Source organism: Hyperolius riggenbachi, chromosome 2 (genome assembly GCF_040937935.1).
Source record: "Hyperolius riggenbachi isolate aHypRig1 chromosome 2, aHypRig1.pri, whole genome shotgun sequence".
Classification (NCBI taxonomy): Eukaryota; Metazoa; Chordata; class Amphibia; order Anura; family Hyperoliidae; genus Hyperolius; species Hyperolius riggenbachi.
The window spans coordinates 253,404,048-253,427,688 of NC_090647.1; the positions used below are offsets into that span (position 1 = coordinate 253,404,048).

At 43.9% G+C, this 23,641-nt stretch overlaps 1 protein-coding gene and 1 long non-coding RNA gene across 3 annotated transcripts in view; one reads left to right on the forward strand and one right to left on the reverse strand.

Moving 5' to 3' along the window:
- The window catches only part of CLIP2 (CAP-Gly domain containing linker protein 2), a 158,035-nt gene extending 150,049 nt beyond the window's left edge, over positions 1 to 7,986 (forward strand). For both annotated transcript variants that reach the window (XM_068268525.1, XM_068268526.1), the window contains 4 exons: positions 4,584 to 4,743; positions 5,372 to 5,557; positions 6,929 to 6,991; positions 7,590 to 7,986. In XM_068268525.1, the coding sequence (XP_068124626.1) occupies positions 4,584 to 4,743; positions 5,372 to 5,557; positions 6,929 to 6,991; positions 7,590 to 7,601 (421 nt within the window). In that variant the 3' untranslated portion in view covers positions 7,602 to 7,986. The remainder of the gene's footprint in view (positions 1 to 4,583; positions 4,744 to 5,371; positions 5,558 to 6,928; positions 6,992 to 7,589) is intronic.
- Positions 1 to 23,641, reverse strand: part of LOC137546267 (uncharacterized) — a 46,106-nt gene that overhangs the window by 4,351 nt on the left and 18,114 nt on the right. The window lies entirely within an intron of this gene.

Genomic DNA, 23,641 nt, shown 5'->3' on the forward strand with positions numbered 1-23,641 from the left:
CCCCCCCCCCAAAAAAAAAACCCTTGTAAAAAAAAAGCAGCTTCAAATAAATAAATAAATAGTTGCCTTAGGGACTCAGCTTTTTTCAATCTATATTTTATGTGGGAAAATGTATTTTACTTTATTACATAGGGGCTTGTAATTATGGCAGAACAAAAAAAAACAACAGAAAAATAACACCTATATTTCAAAATAATATATTGTTGCCATACATTGTGATAGGGACATAAATTAAACGGTTTAATAATCAGGACAACTGGGCAATAAAATGAGTTGGTTTTTATCCACTAGAGAAAGTTTAATTTTAAAACTATAATGGCTGGAATCTGAGAAATAATGATTTTTTTTCCATTATTTTTGTATTTTTCCCATTAAAACGCATTTAGAATAAAAAAATTCTTAGCAAAATGTACTACCCACAGAAAGCTTAATTGGTGGCGGAAAAAACGAGGTATAGATCATTTTCTTGTGAGAAGTTGTAATAAAGTTATTAGGGAATAAAAGGGAGGAGCACTGACAGGTGAAAATTGCTTTGGTCCGTTAGGGTAAAAACTCTTGGGGGTGAACTGGTTAATGCAGTTATGTTTTCAGATGTGTGAAGTGTATAAAGTAAAAAATAAGGAAAACATTTCACTTAGGTGAAAACATTCTGCTTTTCCAAGATTAGAACCTTTTGCACCATTATATGCTGGCTGGTTATTAAGTGAGTAAAGCATCTATAAGTGGTGAATCTTTTAGTATTCATGTTTAAGCTGTGATTAAACCTTATGTGACACGGCCTGCACATGTAAAGATTACCAGGAAATATTAATATACCCCTTTGTTTGCTATGCTGGACGCCTGACTTTGCAGACCCACTATGTAGCCAGACAGCGGATCCACTTTGACTCATATCACTGTTGTCTTGACACTTTTCCCTTCCACAACCCTCCACTCTACATTGCAATAACCCCCAATAACCACATTAACACCTCAGCACTAGGGATGAGCTTACATTTTTGCCAAAGTCATTTTCACGCCTGCGCAGTAGAGCAGACTAGATCAGGCTTGGGTATTTCTGCCAGAGCCCGAGCACATGGACTGAGTAGCTCCTCTGCTGCAGTGTATGGGGAAGCCTCTCCAGGATCCAGATCTTACAGGTACACTTTTATGTATGGCATTTAGGTATGTTGTATATAAGGCCAAGTATAGACATCTTAAGATGACTTTTTCTAGTGTCAACTTTATATATTTAGGATTTCTTGGGATTGTAAGGAGGTCTACTTACACAGAGCCGGGCCGACACAGAGGCTCAAGAGGCTGGAGCCTTGGGGCGGAGCTCACTGCAGTGTGGGAGGGGCGCCAGGAGCAGGGCTGTGTTGTGGCTGGCTGGCTGGCTGTCCACCACCCCTGCTGTGTTTCTGTGTTTACCCTGCGCAGTGCTGGCAGGCGTCTGGTGAGAGGGCAGGAGAGCTGGGGCGGGTGTCACACACTGGCAGCAGAACAGCTGTTGTCCCTGTAATCAATCAGCTGGCTGCTGTGTGCTGCTGTCCCCAGTCTCTCCTGCGTGCATTGCACAGAGCAGAGCGCCCCTCCCCCTCTCTCCTCTGTGTGACACTGAGGGGCGGGGCTGAGCACTATAGAGACAACGGACCTGGATCCGGAAGTTTAATTAGAAGGAGGCAGACGGACTCCACAGGACAGGTAGCTGTGCAGAGAAATGGGGTCGAGGAAGGGAGAGAAGTCAGAGCAGATCATGCAGACATTCTGCTCAGTTCAACACACACTACAGCTGGATCACTTTCCCTAATACTGCTGCTACATGTGGTTGCAGATACACTCACCCCCTCTGGAGTCAGTGTCCAGCTGGGATCCCTCTCTCTCTCTCTCTCTCTCTCCTACATGATTGTGTGGGGATTGTTAGGTAGATAACAGGAGCAACTGCAGCGTTTTAACAGGCCAGAGCTGGGCTTCCTGGGTGAAAGAAGAGCACAGGGGGGGAGTAACTGAGCTGTGTGTCAGTCAGGTCTGTGATTGATGCTGGCTTCTATGTTACCAATACCAATGCCTCTCTCCCTATCACTCTCCTCCCTTCTCATGCTATATCTCCCCTCAACCCCCCCCCCCCCCTATTTCTTAAGGTGCGTACACATGCACTACCAGCGGCAGCGAAGGGTCCGCCGGACCCTCCCGCTGGGCGGTCTTTAGCCGACAGTAGTGCGTGTGTATGCGCTGTCGGCGGACTGATAAGGCTGTTTCTGAACGATCCGCTCAGCAACTAAAAGGCCACCCAGCGGGAGGGTCTGGCAGACCCGTTGTTGCCTCTGGTAGTGCGAGTGTACGCACCTGAAATGTACTACCCCTCTCTGCCTCTCTCTATCTTTCCTTCCCTCAAATATCTCCCTCTCCAAAAGCATCCCATCAATGTTTCTCTTTTCAAGTGGACCTGAACTCTTACACAGGACAAAAGGAAAACATAGAAAAATGCACCCTGTGTGTTTTTAGAGAGCTTAGCCTGTCTAATTTCACATCATCTGTGTCTAATCGCAAGTTGTAATTTGATCTCCCCCCTGTACCACCCGATTGCCACCGCAGTTAAGGCATATAAGCTCATTTGAAAACCACAGGATGTTAGCAATATGTCTTCTTCCATGAAAGCAGGAAGTAGAAACAGTGCAGCTTTATTGCAGGATATTTTTTTTCTTTAAATGTTCTTATGATGTCGCCTATCCTTTAGAGCAGAGAGGACAGTCCAGGTCCGCTTTAAAGTGACCATTACCGATACAATTCTCCAGACAATCAATCGTCCTGGACCACTAACGAAAGCTTACCGGTATATCCAATTCGATCAAATTGATGGAATCAATCCGAAAAACGTATTAATTCCATTAATCTCAGCAAATTGAATACCAGCTTTCCTTCCATTAGCACTGCCATGTTCTGCAGCACTTTACAGACTACATAGTCATGTCACTGACTGTCCTCACAGGAGCTCACAATCTAATCCCTACCATAGTCATAATTTAATTTAATAGTGGCTGGAAAGTGTAATGGTTAAGGGCTCTGCCTCTGACACAGGCGACCTGGGTTCGAATCTCAGCTTTGCCTGTTCAGTAAGCCAGCACCTATTCAGCAGGAGACCTTAGGCAAGTCTCCCTAACACTGCTACTGTCTATAGAGTGTGCCCTAGTGGCTGAAGCTCTGGCGCTTTGAGTCCGCCAGGAGAAAAGCGCTATATAAGTTTTTGTCTTTAATATCTGACCATATTATTATGTATTTATATAGTACTATGGACATCTTCTGCAGCATGTTACAGACAGAGTAGATAGTCATGTCATTGTCCTCAGAGGAGCTCACAATCTAATTCTGCCATAATCATAGTCTAATGGCCTACCATATTAATATTATTATGTATTTATATAGCACTGACATCTCCTGCAGCACATTACAGAGTACATAGTCATGTCACTGACTGTCCTCAGAGGAGCTCACAATCTAATCCTGCCATAGTCATAGTCTAATGTCCTATCATATTATTATTATGTATTTATATAGCACTGACATCCTCTGCAGCACATTACAGAGTACATAGTCATGTCACTGGCTGTCCTCAGAGGAGCTCACTATCTAATCCTACCATAGTCATAGAGCATAATGTCCTACCATATTATTATTATGTATTTATATAGCACAGGCATCTTCTGCAGCACTGTACAGTGTACATAGTCATGTCACTGACTGTCCTCAGGAGCTCACACTCTAATCCTACCATAGTCATAGTCTAATGTCTCTACCATATTATTATTATGTATTTATATAGCACTGACCTCTCCTGCAGCACTTTACAGAGTACATAGTCATGTCACTGACTGTCCTCAGAGGATCTTACAATCTAATCCTACCATAGTCTAATGTCCTGCTTTATTATTATCAATATTATGTATTTATATAGCAGTGACATCTCCTGCAGCACATTACAAAGTACATAGTCCTGTCACTCACTGTCCTCAGGAGCTCACACTCTAATCCCACCATAGTCATAGTCTAATGTCCTACCATATTATTATTATGTATTTATATAGCACTGACATCTCCTGCAGCACTTTACAGAGTACATAGTCATGTCACTGACTGTCCTCAGAGGAGCTCACAATCTAATCCTACCATAGTCCTAGTGTAATGTCCTCCCATATTATTATTATGTATTTATATAGCAGTGACATCTCCTGCAGCACATTACAGAGTACACAGTCATGTCTCTGACTGCCCTCAGAGCAGCTCACAATCTAATCTCTACCATAGTCATAGTCTAATGTCCCTTACTATATTATTATTGTGCATTTATATAGGCCGTCTCTGTAAGCTTACTACACACATGTGGTTCAGTCATCAGAGAACAGTAAGCTTACAGAGAGTAGGGGGGGGGGGGGGGGGGCGCACTTGGGCAGCTCAGCCTCTGTTGATGGTAGACCTTGTTCCGGCCCTGTACATACAGGTTGTATGTTGTTAATACTGTATGTATTCCTAGTACTGAATAGAATAAACAATTCAAATGAAAGTGCGAAATGACTAACATTTTGTGTTTTCCTCTTTTGGCATAACAGAAGTCTCAATGAGCTGAGGGCTCTGTTACTTGAAGCTAATCGCCATTCCCCAGGTCCAGAGAAAGACCTAAGTCGAGAAGTCCATAAGGCAGACTGGAGATCAAAAGAACAAAAGCTAAAAGATGAAATCAGAGTACTTAGAGAAAAACTATCAGTTTTGGTAAGTAGTTTGTATGTAAGCTGCCATTACCTTAGCAACACCTTAGTCTGTAATGAAAGTAAATACAGTGTGGTGCTAATCTATTGTCACGCCAAAGCTTCATACACTCGCCAGATGAAACTTGGTTTAGGCAGTCGATAACAACCACATCTGCTAAGAATCCAGCGTGTGTATGGCAGCCACAGACCCCTTGTTTGTCCAGCCAGCAATCTGCCCAGAGAATTGTTTTCCCCACTTACCCTGCCCACTGCGTGACATTCCTTCTCCATGTTGCTGGAAGGAGCCTCTACAATATTCATTTGTATAATTAACAATGTCTACACACTATTTCTGATCAACTTTAATGGACAAAAACTTTCCCTCCTTTCAAAAACAAGGACATATCTAAGTGACCCCAAACTTTTGAAGATATTGTATAGCCTGCAAGGAATTTGTGTGGAGCCAAATTAAAATATGAAACATCTGCTCTCACTAGGAATAGGACAATACCAACATAAAATGTCCCCCTGATCTAGCAGAATAATCTATTCTAACCATGTGATGCATCATTTCCTACACTCTCTTGCTTTTGTTACATACTGCATTAGTGAGTATTATTTTTCTAACATAAGCTCTTTTTATTCATCAGGATAAAGAGAAAGTGGGATCAGATCAGAGGAGATACTCATTAATAGACCCATCCACAGAATCAGAGGTTCTAAGGTTACAGCATCGTTTGATCAACACAGAAGATGCACTTCGATTAGCTCTAGACCAGAGTGATCAAACAGAAAAATTAATGGAGGCCATGAGAAGCAGCTCTGAAAGGTCTCAGGTATGGATCCCATACAGCTTCATTGTTGAGTCACCACTGTCTAGGTTCCGTTGGAAGGCTGAAATTTCATCAGGCATCAAGGTTTCTTCAACTGATCACAGTTCTAGTCTAAAAGCTTTTATTATTTCACAAAGTGTCTCCCTAGCTTGAATGACTGCTCCAGGCACAATTAAATGGGCGGCGTCATGCTTGGGTGGGGTCTTTAGATAATGGAGAGGTCTGCTTCTGCTGGAATAAATTACACATCTTTATTGACAGCTGCAGGGAGCAGAAAAACCCAACCTAGTCCACAACATTTCTGGATCTCTGGCCATTGGGCAACAGACAGACAAGTAGCTGAAGATAGTGGTAGTATGTATTGGGAAATATATGACATATTGAAAGCATTGCAGCTAATAGATACAAAAGTACAGTAAATCAGCAGATGTGAATTCCAACCCAGTAGATATCGGTCAGTATGGAAGAACTGTACAAGATACAGAGGCGCCAAAAGAATAAAAGGTAATTAAATGAACTTAAAAAACCAACTAGTTAAACAGAGGAGGCAGCGGTGGCCTTACCCCCTCCAAACAGACACAGGCAAGGACTGCGATGCAGACAGTCAACAATTTATTCGGAACTCCAAAAAAACAATGCAACGCGTTTCACGGGCCATACATCCCGCTTCCTCAGGCAAAATACAGTAGGAGTCACAGCATCTGTATTATATCAGCGAGCTCGGCGCCTAGTATGGAAGAACTGTCAGTGATGCAATTTTGAACGTATCTCTTCTTCTTCACTCATAATGTTGGAGTGATGGGCACACATATCTGCATATATTTGCATGTTATCATTCATTTATAATAAATAAATCTCTTTCATTTACTCTATATTGCGATTTTATTTCCCATCAATAACTTTTTGCATGTCAACATTGCAATTTGATCTGTGTAGGTTTGTGCTTGTAAAAGATCATATAAATGACCCTCTACATCTGGCCTGGATTTATTAACAATTGTCCTTTAATAGATAGTAGAAGTGTACACCTGTTGCCAGAGTCTTGTCAGACTATAGGAAGGGTTGGTGAAAGGCTGTGGGTGACATGACCAAAGAGAGGGTTGCCACCAAATAGGAGATAGCACTTTAATAAGTCCAGTCCAGTTTTACTGGATCAGTTCTATAATGCTCTCCAGCTTAGTAGAACCTCAACCTTTCTGCCTAGATTGTTTTTCAGGTTATAGTAACTGCTGCTTATTTTAAGACAACTTCAGTTTTTTCTCAGTTGGTATTTTGCATTTTTATATATATTTTTGTTAAATTTTAATTTACACTTGTTAACATATGTGTCGTTGTCAAGGCTAAATCATTGTAATATTTAATTTTTCATGACAGGTGTCTGGAAATTCAGGGTCGGCAAATGGAATCCACCAGCAGGATAAAGCACATAAACAAGAGGTATTCCTGTACTTTAAAAAAAAAAATCAAAACTGGCCATTCCCCATTGTCATGCTTGTTCATTTCTGATCTCCGGATACCTGCCTCATATTCATACTGAATAACTTGCTTTTAAGATTATGTGAAAGAGTAGGTAATGTAGGAGGCATCCAACTGGCTAAGTTCGTAATTCTAAGTATACAGTATAGCCTACACTTTTCCATGGTGCATTTATGTATTTTCTGATCTCACCAAGCTCAGGTTCACGTACACTCAATACTTTGTCATTTGAAGATACCTTCTGAAATTCCAAGTGTTACTTTTTCATTGATTTAATCCATGATTTAAACATCTTCAGCAGACACTCAAGCATTGTGAGCAATACGGTATATGATCAAACTAAATCTAAGTGTTGATCAGATGTGTAGAAAAACGTCCAGCACATTCCACAATTCTACCATTCACTGTCTTGGAGAGAAGTCTTAATAGTTGCTACTCCGGGAATTATCGTAATTATTGTAATTGATATGGCCTCATACTGTACAGTAATTTTAGAATATTCCTGTTCTGATTTATCTGCTGTATGTAACATTTCTAATCTTTGATTTCTCTATTGCAGGAAAACCATTGATATCCAGAAAAGGAATATAACAACTATGTACTATAAAACTATATACCTTTTCAGTGTGAGAGAGTCATTTCTGGCATATCAGAGAGACATTTTACTCATTTTCCCAGTGTGAATAGGACTGGACAGTGTTCATTTTTACCATTAGATTCTACCAGGACAATCGTTAGGCGTTCACCTCTACCCCTTGTAAAAAGCTACTGGCTGGAACAGAAGAAATGTCCCTCCTCAGAACCTTACAACAACGGCTGCGCATTCTGCACAGGACTCCACCCACTTCTGAAGTGACACTACCACCAAAATGATTCTGACTGTTGACAAATGACATTATATAAATGTTTTTGGATGTGTAATAGATTTTGTAATTAAAACACTAATAAGTGCTCTATCTTCTGATTGATTATAACAAGTGAAGCGTTTAGAGGGATGAATGTACTAAACACAAGCTTGTAATAATGTATTTGCCCTATCACCGCAGTGGAAGACCAGCTTCCCTCCTATAGAATTTGAATTATGCTCCGGAGTGACACCGCTTTCATACATGAGCAGTAATTCATCATGCACATCATCCTGCACAATGTCTATTATTACAATTTAATGTTAAATTAAGAAACAGGTACTTGTATTTTTTTTTACTGTTAATTTCTTACATTATTTTTATGATGACCGCAGCTGAATTATACTTTATAAAATGCTTTCCAGTGTATGGTAAGGTGGAGTTGATTCACACGCATCTAGATGACCATGAGCAGATAGCTACCTTGGTTCTCTCACCTAACAGTACTACGCAGCGACCAATAGTTATGGAAAGTTCTAAGGTACTCTGTGTTCATCTTTGTTTTTTGAGATTTAAACATTGTATGTTATGGTATAAAATAACTTTCAACCAAGATTATTTTATGTTAGATAAACTCCCAGATTTAAAACATAAACATGTAAAATATACCTTTTTAAATAAATGTAATTCCTTATTTATCTTAACACAGCAATGGCCTAGATTTTCTCACGTAGTACTGGTTGTTGTGAATGTTTCCCGTTTTGCTAATCGCTTCATACAAGTCATTTCTTTGATGTTACAACAGTCATACATGCTGTCAGGGGCGGAGCTACCATGAAGCCACCTCAATCACATGATTCAGGCAGCAAAATCTAGGCGGCGGCGTTCTGGCAAACCGTTTAGGCCATCTGGCGATTGCCTCCTCTCTGCTTTCCCACCCGCTTTCCTGACACACACACTACCCTCCCAATTCCACGCACTCCCGAATCTCTGTCCTCATCTTGCTGCCCTTCCCTATGACATCATAAGCAGATGAGGTGTTGATATGTGCCTTTTATCAAGGCATGCTTCAGTAAAACTCAATCACTGGTGAGAGATAACCATGGCCAGTCAGAGGGAAAGCTTTGGCCCGCAACTAATTGGGAGGGGTGCCCAGACCAGACAATCACACCCACCTGCTGCTCCTTTTGCTAACTGGCGCTGATGGTCTCATGGGCGGGACCACTGCACCGTCATTGGGGCAATTACTGCACTCAATCAGTAGCATGAAAAAAATAAAAGCCCTTTTTCTGGGCACAGATCAAACTTTAATCTGATGATAGCTTAGTAACCAGAGTATCCATTATTTGTGTCAAAGGAAGCTTGTGCAGCATAAATCACATGTTAAAAATATGGTTACATGACTCAATGCAGAGAAGCCGTTTGAGTTAACAGAAATTTTGTGAGAGGGGCTGCTGCTGTTTTGTTTTATGTACCAGGCTGTTCAAATCAGGGGCCCCGGCCCAAAAGCTGCAGCTGCTGCAATGCAGGTCTGTGCTACAGGCTATTTACTTCAATCTACTCTACTCTACTCTACTGTCACTATGATGCCTCTTTAACCTCTTTAAAGGAATACTTAAGTCACGTAAAAAAAAATTACTTTTACTCACCTGGGGCTCCCCTCAGCCCCCTGCAGCTGAACGGTGCCCTCGCCGTGTCCCTCCGATGCGGCTGGACTCGCCGGCGGCCACTTCCGGTTTGGCCGTCACTGGCCGACAGGCTGTGAACGCGGCTGATTATCCGCGTCTCCGGACGCAATAGCGCCCTCTACAATGCTATTGCCAAACCGGAAGTGGCCGCCGGCGAGACCAGCCGCATCGGAGGGACACGGCGAGGGCAACGTTCAGCTGCAGGGGGCTGAGGGGAGCCCCAGGTGAGTAAAAGTCATTTTTTTTACGTGACTTAAGTATTCCTTTAACACTGCTCCACACCAATTGGCTGCAGCCCCAGGACCGCTCAACGCCAATTGCCGTGAAGTCCTGGGGCGAGGTTTTGCAGGCGATCGCTGCTAGCAGACTGTTCGACGGCCGTCTATTTATACTATACAGCGCTGTGATCTACGGCAGCGCTATACTGGGGACAGCCATGTGACACGGCTGTCCCCCTGGGAGGCTTAGGAGGGATCGGCTGCCATAGGCTGATGCCTATGGATTGTGACAGTGCAGCTCATGGCTGGAGATGGAGGAAGAGATGGGACTCCTCCAGAGCAAAGCAGCTAGATAGGTAAGGACTTCTGCTGCACACTCTGCCATACATTCTGACTATAAGATGCACTGACACCACCTACACACGCACACACACACACTTTTGGGGGAGAAAAAGTGCATCTTATAGTGCAAAAAATACAGTAAGTCTTCTAAATGGATACTAACTTCCTTGTAAAGTGAACACTAATTCTTACCATGTGCAATAATACTCCTAACTCTTAGGGACTAAGATATTGAGGCACAAGTGCACTGTTATAGTGAATTTTTAAAAATCAACAATGGGAAAAGGTGGAAAACAATAATGGGTGGCAAGAAGCCTGTATCATTCATCTCTCAAGTCAACTGCAGAAATTCCAAGGACCATGTTTTATGCAAATGTTTACACTACAGACAGAAGCTTCCTGTGTGACTTTCTGCCATCTTCCTGAGAGGACCGGAGTTTCAGGATGTTGATCAACCTACTTACACAGTCATGGCGGTAAGCCCCTTTGGGAGTAGGGGTGATCAATGAGATGCAAATATTCCTGAGTTCATGCAGGATTATGAAATTGTTTTGCAAATACAGTATATGCAGCGTGAAGATGGACCAATCAATTTAAACCTGGGTGGGACGTGATTGGTCCATTTTCAAGCTGCATATATTTGCATACAAATTTACATAATCCTGCATAAACTAAGAAATATTTGCATCTCATTAATTATTTAAAAATTAATTAATTAACAAAAACAACTATTAATGGCACCATGGTTGGCCGCATTTTAAGAAATGTACAGAAGTCAGCTGGGGAGGTGCTTGCTTCAGGCTTTGAGAAGAAAAAAAGAAGAAAAAGAGGGGCGCTCTGAGTCCGTTGCACCGCTGTACTGTGCACCAATAGGACAGGTCTCACCTGTTTACGGTGGGGCTGGCACAACGTACACAGCCCGGATCCGCCTGTGTGTCAGCCAATGGGAAGCGGCAGAGCGGCGCAGGCTGCGGGAAGGAGCGGAGCAGAGAAGAGATGGCGGTTTCCAGCTCAGCAATACACGTTGCGCAGGGCCAGAAGCTCCGTACAGAGCTGTCTGGCGTTACCCGGCAACCGACCTACTACTTCCTGGAGCGAGTGACGTCACTTCCGCCCCGCGTCAGAGCTCAGTCCCCGGCTCGGCTAAGAGGGACAAGGCGGATCCGGGCTGTGTACGCTGTGCCAGCCCCACCGTAAACAGGTGAGACCTGTCCTATTGGTGCACAGTACAGCGGTGCAACGGACTCAGAGCGCCCCTCTTTTTCTTCTTTTTACTACAGTGTTTTCATCGGGAGCAGCCGAGCATAGATCGTGGGGGCCAGATCGCATTTAAGGGGCACACACTAGCTCCATACTGCTTCAGGTTTTGGGAATAAAGGCAAAATATTTCTAACTGATTACCATATTTATTTATTTTTTTTCAAACTCAGCGTACCGAAAGTACTGCACCCAAAGAGAAATATCAGCTTCATTGAAGCACTCTTATGTTTGGGTTTTGTTTGCATCATAGTTTGATCTTTCTATGATTTCTTTTTGCTGATTTCATAATATAAAAAGGTAAAATACAGAATACGAACTTAAAGGGGAACTGAAGAGAGAGGTATATGGAGGCTGTCATGTTTATTTCCTTTTAGACAATACCAGTTGCCTGGCAGCCCTGCTGATCCTCTGCCTCTAATACTATTTAGCCATAGCCCCTGAACAAGCATGCAGCAGATCAGGTGTTTCAGTGGTTCAGACTTATAAGTCTGATCTGACAAGACTAGCTGCATGCTTGTTTCTGGTTTTAATCAGATACTACTGCAGAGAAATAGACCAGCAGGGCTGCCAGGCAACTGGTATTGATTAAAACGAAATAAACAGGACAGCCTCCATATACCTCTCTCTTCAGTTCCCCTTTAAGCATAAAAACAGAGAAAGAACAAAACAATAAACTTATCAATGGGTCTTTTCTCTGCTCTTGTTCTCTAATGGGTGCAGTGGACCCTCTGCGTCCCGACATACCACATCCAAAAAATCACTCAACCTTCAGCATACAAAACCCCTTTATCATCCAGAGTAACATTCTACCCTCACCCAACACCACAACCATTTCATACACCGTACCCCACGTAGCTATTTATAGATTGCTCTACCTTCCATTATCCACGACCCATCCATCAACCAGAAAACCGTTCTAACCCCAGACCACAACTCTCGTCTCTTTCAGTCTATTACATTCATCTCACTCAAGCCCACCTCCAACCTCCCCACAGGAACAGGGATTCGGAGAACAAACAAATTATATTTTTTATCTGCTACAAGCCACACCCTGAGCTCGTTGCCCATGTTGCCTTCTAACCTAATCCATCAATCAATGGTTGGGATAGTCAGTAGCCCATCCTCAAGGACCACTTTCCCTATAGAAGGAGGATTTGTATTTACTAACATGTTTTGGTTTTGACTGCAAGCGTTTTACCCTCTTTAAACCCTTTATTGTTTACCTAACAGACACAGCAGATATAAGAATGGTTAGACTTCCAATTTATCTGGCAATGGCCTTATGCACCTGACCTGGCTTTTTTTTATATCCTACTTTGAAAAAAAATGACTGCCGGGTCAGAGATTAGCTTCACATAATAATGTAATTTAGATGATAATGTTTGTGTAACGATTGGTGTCAGTAAGAACAGATTTCTCTGATTATTAGTGATCTGCAGTATCATTAATAATACAGACGTTATACCTGATTATGTGTGATCTGCAGAATCACCAATAATACTGGTATAGCCAGGACTTGGACAACCAATGTGAGGGTATGTGTTTGGTGCAACAGTAATGATAGAGATACTCGCTTTCCCAGAGGAGCTGGGAGAAATGAGCATATCTATGTAACACAGGAATACAAACTCCAGCAAGCTGGAGATTCATACAATAGTGAGATAGTTCACCCGAGGTGCGGGTGGAACTAAGTTAAAACGAGTGTACTGATCATCCAAGGGATGGGTGATTCAGACTGTACTGTAGTCACTGTTACCTGAGGGGCAAGTAGAGGTGATAATACTGTAGTGACTATTCACCTGAGGAGCAGGTGATTCAGACTGTACTGCAGCTACTGACCACCTGAGGAGCAGGTGATTCAGATAGTACTGCAGCTAGTAATCTCCTGAGAAGCAGGTGATTCAGACTGTACTGCAGCTGCTGACCACCTGAGGAGCAGGTGATTCAGATAGTACTGCAGCTAGTAATCTCCTGAGGAGCAGGTGATTCAGACTGTACTGCAGCTACTGACTACCTGAGGGGCAGGTGATTTAGATAGTACTGCAGCTAGTATTCACCAGACAAAGCAGGTGATACTGGCAGAGAATCCCTCACCAGTGACTAGGCTCACTGGTGAGGATAGAAGAGTCAGACAAGCAGGTTTGGCAACGAGCGGACAGATGGGGTACAGAGACAGAAAGCTAGATCAGAGTAGTATTTCAGGCAGGGTCGGCAACTATATCAGATAGGCAAAGGTACAGGATCAGTAAACAGGTAAGTAGTCAAGCTAGCAGAAGGTCATAACAAATAATACAATTCAATTAGTACTTTAAGCTATCAACAGAATCTGGCTAAGGCCTCTTGCACGCTGCAAGCGATTCCGATTCAGATTCCGCTTTTTAATCAGTTTTTACATCCGATTCAGATTCTGATTTGCAGTTTGCTCCCTGCCCACTGCAAATCGGAATCTGAATCGGATGTAAAAACTGATTAAAAAGCGGAATCTGAATCGGAATTTCGTGCATTGTGCAGGAGGGCTAAGTGTGGATCCCCAGCTCCAGCTGGTTCTAGCACACTTTGGGATCTGACTAGGTCTGAGTGCTAACACGTAGCATTTGCAACAGCAGACACTGAGCAACTAAATGACATGTCCTATATATACTGCAAGCGCTCCACAGCGCCGCCCCAGTCACTCAGCCAATCCAGAGCGTAGCTGGAGTCAGCTGATCGCCTGATCAGCTGACTCCCCTTCTAGATGCATAAAGGTACTGTCGCCTGGCGCGCGCGCGCGCGTAGCCCTTAGTCTATGAGCAATAGAAGGACCAGGCAGAGCACCAGCATGTAGCCGCGCAGTGGAGACCGCCGGCTGTGACGCGGAGATGGCCGCCATGCCGCTTACTGTTGCGGCCGTATCTCCGCTATTCATTACAGTACCCCCCCCCCCCCCGAGGAGTGGACCCCGGACACTACTCATGAAACTCTTTCTTTAACTCCTCCGCATGCATGCGACAATCCGACACCCAAGTTCTCTCCTCAAGGCCATACCCTTCCAATGGACCAGGTATTGTACAGAATTCTGCAGCAATCGAGAATCCAAAATCTTCTCGATCTCATACTCAGGCTGGTCGTCAATCATCACCGGGAAAACATGGAATGATCTCACACCTCTCATGCTGGCTGGGAGATCAATCACATATGTCACATCATTAATCTTTTTGGACACCGTGTATGGGCCTATGAATCTGGGTCCTAACTTGGGTGATGGTTGTTTCAGAGCTAGATGTCGAGTAGTAACCCACACTTTATCTCCTGGGGAAAACTTCCATTCTTCAGATCGTCTCTTATCTGCCTGTTTTTTCAGAGTCTGAAAGGCTTTCCCCAGATTTTTGTTTACTAAGACCCAAATCTCCCTCAAAGCCCTTTGCCAATCTTCTAGGGCCGGAAAGGGAGAAGATGCCACTGGCAAAGGAGAAAACTTAGGAGATCTCCCCGAGACCACTTGAAATGGTGAAAATACTGAAGAAGAACTCTTCAGATTATTATGCGCAAACTCCGCAAATTGCAAGAACTTTACCCAGTCTGATTGCGCATCTGCCACATAACATCTAAAAAATTGTTCCAATGACTGGTTGACCCTTTCGGTCTGTCCATTGGTCTGTGGGTGGTAGCCTGATGAAAATGAAAGGTTCATATTGAGCTGACGGCAAAAGGCTCTCCAGAATTTCGACACAAACTGGACTCCCCTATCTGACACTACATTCTCCGGAATGCCATGCAGCCGGAAAATGTGCCGGATAAAGAGATCAGCCAATTCCTGGGCCGAGGGGAGTCCTTTCAGAGGTACAAAATGAGCCATTTTACTGAACCTATCAACTACCACCCAGATGACCATCTTGCCCTCGGAGCTGGGGAGTTCTCCCACAAAGTCCATAGACAAGTGAGTCCAGGGTTCATTTGGCACTGGTAGAGACTGAAGTGTACCCACCGGTGCCTGGCGAGATGGCTTACTTCTGGCACACACAGAGCATTCCCTTACAAACTCCTTGCAATCAAATGCCAAAGATGGCCACCATACACATCTAGCCAATAGGTCTTGAGTTCGAGCAGCTTCGGGATGCCCTGCATTCTTATGGGTATGGAATAGTTGCAAGAGTTGTAAGCGAAAGGGAAGTGGCACAAAGAGAACCCCCTCGGGCTTCCCTTCTGGGATATCCTGTTGGTAAGGCCCTAAAGTAACTGCCCAATCCTCCCAGGTTTCCGTGGCAGCTACCACCAGTTTCTGAGGTAAGATGGTCTCAGGGGTTGCAGGCTGAACTGTCTCTGGCTCAAAGCACCTAGACAATGCATCTGCTTTGACATTCTTACTTCCTGGGGTGTACGTGATCACGAATCTGAACCTTGAAAAGAACAGGGACCAGCGGGCCTGTCGGGGACTAAGTCTTTTGACACCTTCAATGTACTCAAAATTTTTATGATCAGTATAGACTGTAATTGTATGTTCTGCCCCTTCAAGCCAATGGTGCCACTCTTCAAAGGCTAACTTAATGGCCAGAAGCTCCCGATTGCCAATATCGTAGTTCCTCTCACCTGGAGAGAGCCTACGAGAAAAGAAGGCACAGGGATGGAGTTTGCCTTGTAAGCCAGAGCGCTGAGACAGTACAGCCCCAACCCCAATCTCTGATGCATCTACCTCAACGATAAAGGGGAAGGTGACATCCACGTGTCTTAGAATGGGAGCAGAACAAAATAGCTTTTTAAGCGTAGCAAAGGCAGACTGTGCCTCAGCCGACCAATGGTAAGTGTCAGCCTCTTTTTTGGTAAGGTTGGTTAGGGGTGATACTACAGAGGAAAACCCTTTGATGAACTTCCTGTAGTAATTGGCGAAGCCAAGAAATCTCTGGAGTGCCTTCAAACCCACAGGTTGCGGCCACTCCAACACAGCAGAGACTTTTTCAGGATCCATGGAAAGGCCTGAAGTGGAAATAATATACCCCAAAAAAGGGACTTGAGTGACCTCGAAGAGACACTTTTCCAATTTGGCGTATAACGAGTTCTGCCTTACTTTATGTAACACAAACTTCACATGTTTACAATGTTCCGTCAGGTTGGGGGAAAAGATCATATCGTCCAAATATACTAGCACAAATTTTCCCAGAACCTCCCTAAAAACTTCATTAATCAATTCTTGGAAGACGGCAGGCGCGTTACACAACCCGAAGGGCATTACCAGATACTCGTAGTGCCCGTCGGGCGTGTTGAACGCCGTCTTCAGTTCGTCACCGTCCCTAATGCGTACCAGGTTGTATGCCCCTCGAAGGTCCAGTTTAGAGAAAATACTGGCATTGGTCACCTGAGCAAACAGATCGTCTATCAAAGGCAGTGGATAGCAATTCTTCACTGTGATCTTATTTAACCCCCGATAGTCAATACAAGGTCTGAGCTCACCGTCCTTCTTCTGCACGAAAAGAACCCAGCCCCCGCTGGAGATCTGGAAGGACGGATAAAGCCCTTGGCCAAATTTTCCTTAATGTACTCCTGCATAGCCAGCTTCTCGGGCCCATACAAATTATAGAGATGACCTCTAGGAGGCATACAACCTGATCTTAACTCAATGGGACAATCGAAATTCGATGAGGTGGGAGTTTGTCTGCTGATTTGGGACAAAATACGTCAGAAAACTCAGTGTACTGCACTGGCACCCCTTTCACCTGAACCTTGGGGGCACAAACAGCAATTCTCTCCAAACAATGATGATGACAATGGGTTGACCAGCTCTGTAGCTGACCGAAAGCCCAGTCAATCTGAGGGGAGTGTATTTGCAACCAGGGCATACCGAGGATAATGGTAGAAGTTGCCATTTGCAGGACAAAGAACTGTAATTTCTCCTTATGTAGCACCCCTATAGTACATGACAACAAGGGAGTCTGGGAAAGAGGCTGTCTACACTGTAACAGAGAATCATCTACCGCTGTGACCAGAATCTGACGATCCAGCGGTAGTAAAGGAATACCCAATTTTTTCACAAAGTCATAGTCTATAAAATTAGCTGCAGAGCCCGAGTCCACGAATGCTTCTGTGGCCGTGGCCCGACCCTCCCAGGTAATGGAGCAAGGGAGGAGCAAACGGTTATTGCTTAGAGGTAGAAACGGCTCGCCTAGGGTATTACCTCTGACTACACCTAGGCGGCAGTGTTTCCCAACTTTTTAGGACAATTCTGGACAATGTGACCCTCCTCAGCACAGTATAGACAGAGTCTTTCTGATCTTCTGCGATTTTTTTCCACTTGCGTTAACCTAGAGTGACCGATCTGCATCGGTTCATCTTGAGTTGGCGAGGGTGGAGAAGAGGCGTATGAAACAGATCTTATAGCGTTTCTCCCACGGGTCTGTCTCTGATAGCGAAGGCGGCGATCAACCCGTACCGCCAACGAAATCGCTTTGTCTAGGGATTCAGGCTCAGGATGCCCTAACATCAAATCAGAAACTGCATCAGATAATCCTGACAGGAAACAGTCTAACAATGCATACGTTCCCCATCTAGCTGATACAGCCCACCTCCTAAACTCTGCGGCATAAACCTCCACTGGATTACGACCCTGCCTGAGGGTCTTTAGTTTCCTTTCAGCAGTGATAGCAATATCCGGATCATCGTATATAATGGCCATGGCCTTAAAAAACTCCTGAACTAAGGATACGGCCTTATGCTCAGCCTGAAGACTATATGCCCATGTTTGTGAATCTCCTGACAGAAGGGTCTTTATAAATGTTACCCTCTGGTTCTCAGATCCTGACAGGTTGGGCCTCAACTCAAAAAAAGACAACACACAATTCCTAAAATTCTGAAAGTCAGATCTGTGCCCAGAAAACTTTTCAGGTACGGACATACGAAGGTCCGTGACTGGAGGGGATCGCACTGCATCAACGGTTGTCTGAAGTACCTGTACAGTCCCAGACAGTTGTGTAATCTGAGACTGTTGGGTATTAATTACCCCGGTGTGATGAATAGCGGAAAAGCCGCCGCGTGTTCTGACAGTAAGGCGGCGGATTCCGCGTCCAGTGCGGCGGTTTCCCCGCAGCAACATGTGTCTGGGCTGTCTGGACCTAGTAGTGCACACAGATGGAGAGCTACGTGCGCACGCGCGCTGCAAGACAAGCTCTTTATACCAATAGGAGGAAGATCAGCTGATCAGGGCGGTCAGCTGATTCCTGTTCAGTCAGTGATTGGTTGATGGGAGCTGGGTGGCGCTGTGGGGCGCTTTACTATATATATCTCCTGCTGTTCAGTTGCTGGTTGTCTGGCGTTGCGAATGCCTATGTGTTAGCACTCAAACCTTAGTCAGATCCTTCAGTGTGGTGGAACCAGGAGGACCTGGGAATCCACACTTAGCCAGTTACTGTATATCATCTGTGTTATTCTCTAGCATAGTTCCAGGGTGTTGAGATCACGGCCCTCACACCCCAGAATAGGAATACCGTATATCATCTGTGTTATTCTCTAGCATAGTTCCAGGGTGTTGAGATCATGACCCTCACACCCCAGACTAGGAATACTGTATATCATCTGTGTTATTCTCTAGCATAGTTCCAGGGTGTTGAGATCACGGCCCTCACACCCCAGACTAGGAATACTGTATATCATCTGTGTTGTTCTCTAGCATAGCTCCAGGGTGTTGAGATCACGGACCTCACACCTCAGACTAGGCCTTGTTCTGATATCTGTTATGACCTGTAGCTTTCCTGACTATTCTTCTGATCTCTGATTTTGTACCTTGCATATCTGATACTCTGTTGCCAACCCGGCCTGTCTGACCTTCTGGCTGTCACCCCCCTTCAGGGTGTCCAGCCTTCCCGCAGGGGTCCCCTACTCTACAGAGGGGACACTGCTCCTTATCAGTCAGGGACTCCCTCTCCAGGTGTCCTTGACTGCAGTAGAGTCTTCTCTACTTATTGGACCACCTGCTACCCCGGTGGTCCAAAGGTTACTGTTGCACCAAAACACTTACACACTCAGGTGTCTAGAGGTTAGACATATTTGATTATTGGCGATTCTGCAGATCCCCAATAATCAGGTATATCTGTATTCTTGGGGATACTGCAGATCACCAAGAATCAGATTCTCTCTCTGGTTGCTGACACCTATCGTTACACCCGGTAAGATTGTTTACTGCGGTGGTCAGGACTTCAACTTGGTCACGCAGTGCGTCCATAATGTTTTGGTCTGCTGTTCTGTAACGATTGGTGTCAGCAAGAACAGATTTCTCTGATTATTGGTGATCTGCAGTATCACTAATAATACAGACGTTATACCTGATTATGTGTGATCTGCAGAATCACCAATAATACTGGTATAGCAAGGACCAGGACAACCAATGTGAGGGTATGTGTTTGGTGCAACAGTAAAGATAGAGATACTCGCTATTCCCAGAGGAGCTAGGAGATATGAGCATATCTATGTAACACAGGAATACAAACTCCAGCAAGCTGGAGATACATACAATAGTGAGATAGTTCACCCGAGGAGCAGGTGGAACTAAGTTAACAACGAGTGTACTGATCACCCAAGGGATGGGTGATTCAGACTGTACTGTAGTCACTGTTACCTGAGGGGCAGGTAGAGGTGATAATACTGTAGTGACTATTCACCTGAGGAGCAGGTGATTCAGACTGTACTGCAGCTACTGACCACCTGAGGAGCAGGTGATTCAGATAGTACTGCAGCTATTAATCTCCTGAGGAGCAGGTGATTCAGACTGTACTGCAGCTACTGACCACCTGTGGGGCAGGTGATTCATGTAGTACTGCAGCTAGTATTCACCAGACAAAGCAGGTGATACTGGCAGAGAATCCCTCACCAGTGACTAGGCTCACTGGTGAGGATAGAAGAGTCAGACAAGCAGGTTTGGCAACGAGCGGACAGATACGGTACAGAGACAGAAAGCTAGATCAGAGTAGTATTTAAGGCAGGGTCGGCAACTATATCAGATAGGCAAAGGTACAGGATCAGTAAACAGAAGAGTAGTCAAGCTAGCAGAAGGTCATAACAAATAATACAATTCAATTAGTACTTTAAGCTATCAACAGAATCTGGCTAAGTGTGGATCCCCAGCTCCAGCTGGTTCTAGCACACTTTGGGATCTGACTAGATCTGAGTGCTAACACGTAGCATTTGCAACAGCAGATGCCGAGCAACTGAATGACCTGTCCTATATATACTGCAAGCGCTCCACAGCGCCGCCCCAGTCACTCAGCGAATCTGGAGCATAGCTGGAGTCAGCTGATCGCCTGATCAGCTGACTCCCCTTCTAGATGCATAAAGGTCCTGTCGCCTGGCGTGCGCGCGCGTAGCCCTTAGTCTATGAGCAATAGAAGGACCAGGCAGAGCACCAGTGTGTAGCCGCGCAGCGGAGACAGCCGGCTGTGACGTGGAGATAGCCGCCATGCCGCTTACTGTTGCGGCCGTATCTCCTCTATTTATTACAGTTTGGTTTTCTTTAACAAGAGGATGACTATTTTTGAGGGGTTAAGAAAGGAGAGTGATCACTGTGATACGTGTGATTAGCTTTGGGGGAAATAGGAGGAATAAATACCAAGTTTTATACCTCCATCACTACTTCTCCATGGTTGAGCTTAGAACTATTTAGCACCTTTTTGCTTTTTCTCCACAAACAGTAAAAACATTGAGACAGAAATTCCTCTTTATCTAGCAGCAGAAATAAATTACATTTTAAAGGGAGACACTCATGGCCACCATGAAGGATCAGTACAGTGTCAGTTACTCCCCAATTATTACCAAATTGATAGAAGAAATGGGAACATTTAAAATATCATAGATTAAAAGAATAAGCTTGAAGGAGACCTGAAGTGAGCAGTACAGTATATGGAGGCTGACAATTTTTTTTTACTTTTAAACAATGCAGATTTATTGGCTGTCCTGCTGATTCTCTGCCTCCAATACTTTTAGCCATAGACCTGGAACAAGCATGCTGATCAGATGTTTCTGACAAACATCTGATTGGATTAGCTGTATGCTTGTTTCAGATGTGTGATTCAGACACTACTAATGCCAAATAAATCAGCAGGATAGCCAGGACTGGTATTGTTTAAAAGGAAATTAATATGGCACCTTCCATATACTTCTTGCTTCAGGTTCCCTTTAAGATGAATGCTCTTCCTTATGCTGGGTACACACGATGCAATTTCCTGCTCGACAGCCGGGAATCGGGCGATTATTTCCGACATGTCCGATTGGCTCTGACCGATAAAGTGATGAATTTTGCACGCTTATAATTGGGAAAACAATCGCTTTATCGTTCGGGTGCACTTTAGACATGTACACAATGCAAATTCCTGCCTGATCACCCGTCGATCGAGCAGGAAATTGCATCGTGTGTACCCAGCATAAGACACTCCACCTCTACGGAATTCTACCAGCCACTTTCCTCTGTTGAGACCTGATCCAACCATAGAAAGCTTTATAAAGGGAAATAAGAAACCTCATATACTGTATAGTAGCAAATAATGCATGGCTATAAATCACTAGGGAGATCTCTATGCCATGGCTTAACAGACTATATATCTTGGCCCAGGTTAGTCAGTTGATGGAGTGTAATGCAACTTTGGGCATACCTCTCCTTCTTAAAGAATCATTGATCTGGGCTCCTCTGATAAGCAATCCAGAATTACAACCAGGCTGTGACTCTCAAGCATTTAATTGGTAAAAACTGATGTTTTTAATTAAATGTGTAATTCATATCCTTTATTAGAATAAAGATAGATTATTTTTGTGGTTCCAAAATAACCATCAAATAACTTTGAGAGAGCTGTATACAGATTTGCAATGATCCCATTACTAATAAGAACATTAAAATGGAAGAGTGCAGAGGAACATCACTTGGATATAAACTTAAATAAAAACTTGTATGTAATCCTCTAGTATTAAGCCCATATACAGTACATGTAATAGAGGGTGACACCCGTAGGGTACTGTACTCCATATGTGCTGCAGTCAAAAAGTATGTGGGGTTCTGGCCTCATGTACCCTTAAGTCATAAGTGATATCACCAACCATCACCCTGCCCAGCCTTCACATTTATTTGATAAAAGCATAGGCAGGCTGCCATATGGACATCATGTACAGAGAAACTTGCAAGGGCATGTACTGTTTCCAAGTTCAGTTCAAAGGAGCCAAGCATGACTGCCATAGCAGCTGGCCATATCTCCAACACTGTGGTAGCTCACCCTTTTGGCTGCAAGATACTGCTTTGCTATTGCTTTGGTTATAATGACATCACTGAGGAGAGTAAATATGGCCCATTCTATAATTTATCCTCTACATGATGTGTTGTTTTTTGTTTTTTTTTTTGCTGCCAGGTAAGTGCACTGCATATCAAGGGATGGCATGCATAGGTTAGAAACACTGCCATTCAGCTGCATTATTTAGCTGCTAGAAGGTGCTAGGTGGCAGGCAGATGACTTAGCCCGACCAACGGTACATGGGTAACACAAGCTATGTTACAAGCTATGCAAGTAATGTAATGCATGTTACCGTAGCAACCTTCCCATTACCTATGTACCACAGGATGCGCTAATTGCGCAAGATACAGTGCCCTGCTGGCGTAAGTACCGGTAGTATTGCTGTGCCCTGTCTAAAGGCTGTTAGTGAAAAAACGCAAGGAGCGATAAATCATGAGATAAACCGAAAAGGACAGTTAATTCATAAAATACATTTAATAAATCTATCCCCGTGGTATATGTCATTTTATTTACCCTTTAGCATACAATTTATAGTAATGGCTGGAATCATTTGAGGATGGGGTTAAGCAAAAGGCTCAGTGGCAAAAGATAGCATAGTGTGTGCGTGCGTGCGTGTGTGTTAAGCAGCATAAAATCAACAAAGTCCATTTGCTGGTGGTTGACATATATCTTTCTTTATACAGACAGTAAAGAGTATACAGTGTCACACTAATCTGAATTCTAGGTATAGCAGCAGGAACCAGCTAATCAGATTATGAGAACAGAATTGCAACAGGTAACATAGTTTTGAACATAGACAGCATTTTTATAGATAAGCCTGAACAAATCGCTCAAAACATATCATAAAAGCTTTGGTTAAACATAATCACAGCCATATAAGATCACGCAAAAGAATAGTCAGGTAGAGAAGAGTAATCTCAAAGATCAACATACCGTACTTGTTATAGTCATTTGGAAACATATCTCCATATTGCATCCTCCCAGCTATACCCCACTGGGAAGCCGGTAAGAACCAGCCGCTGGTCTG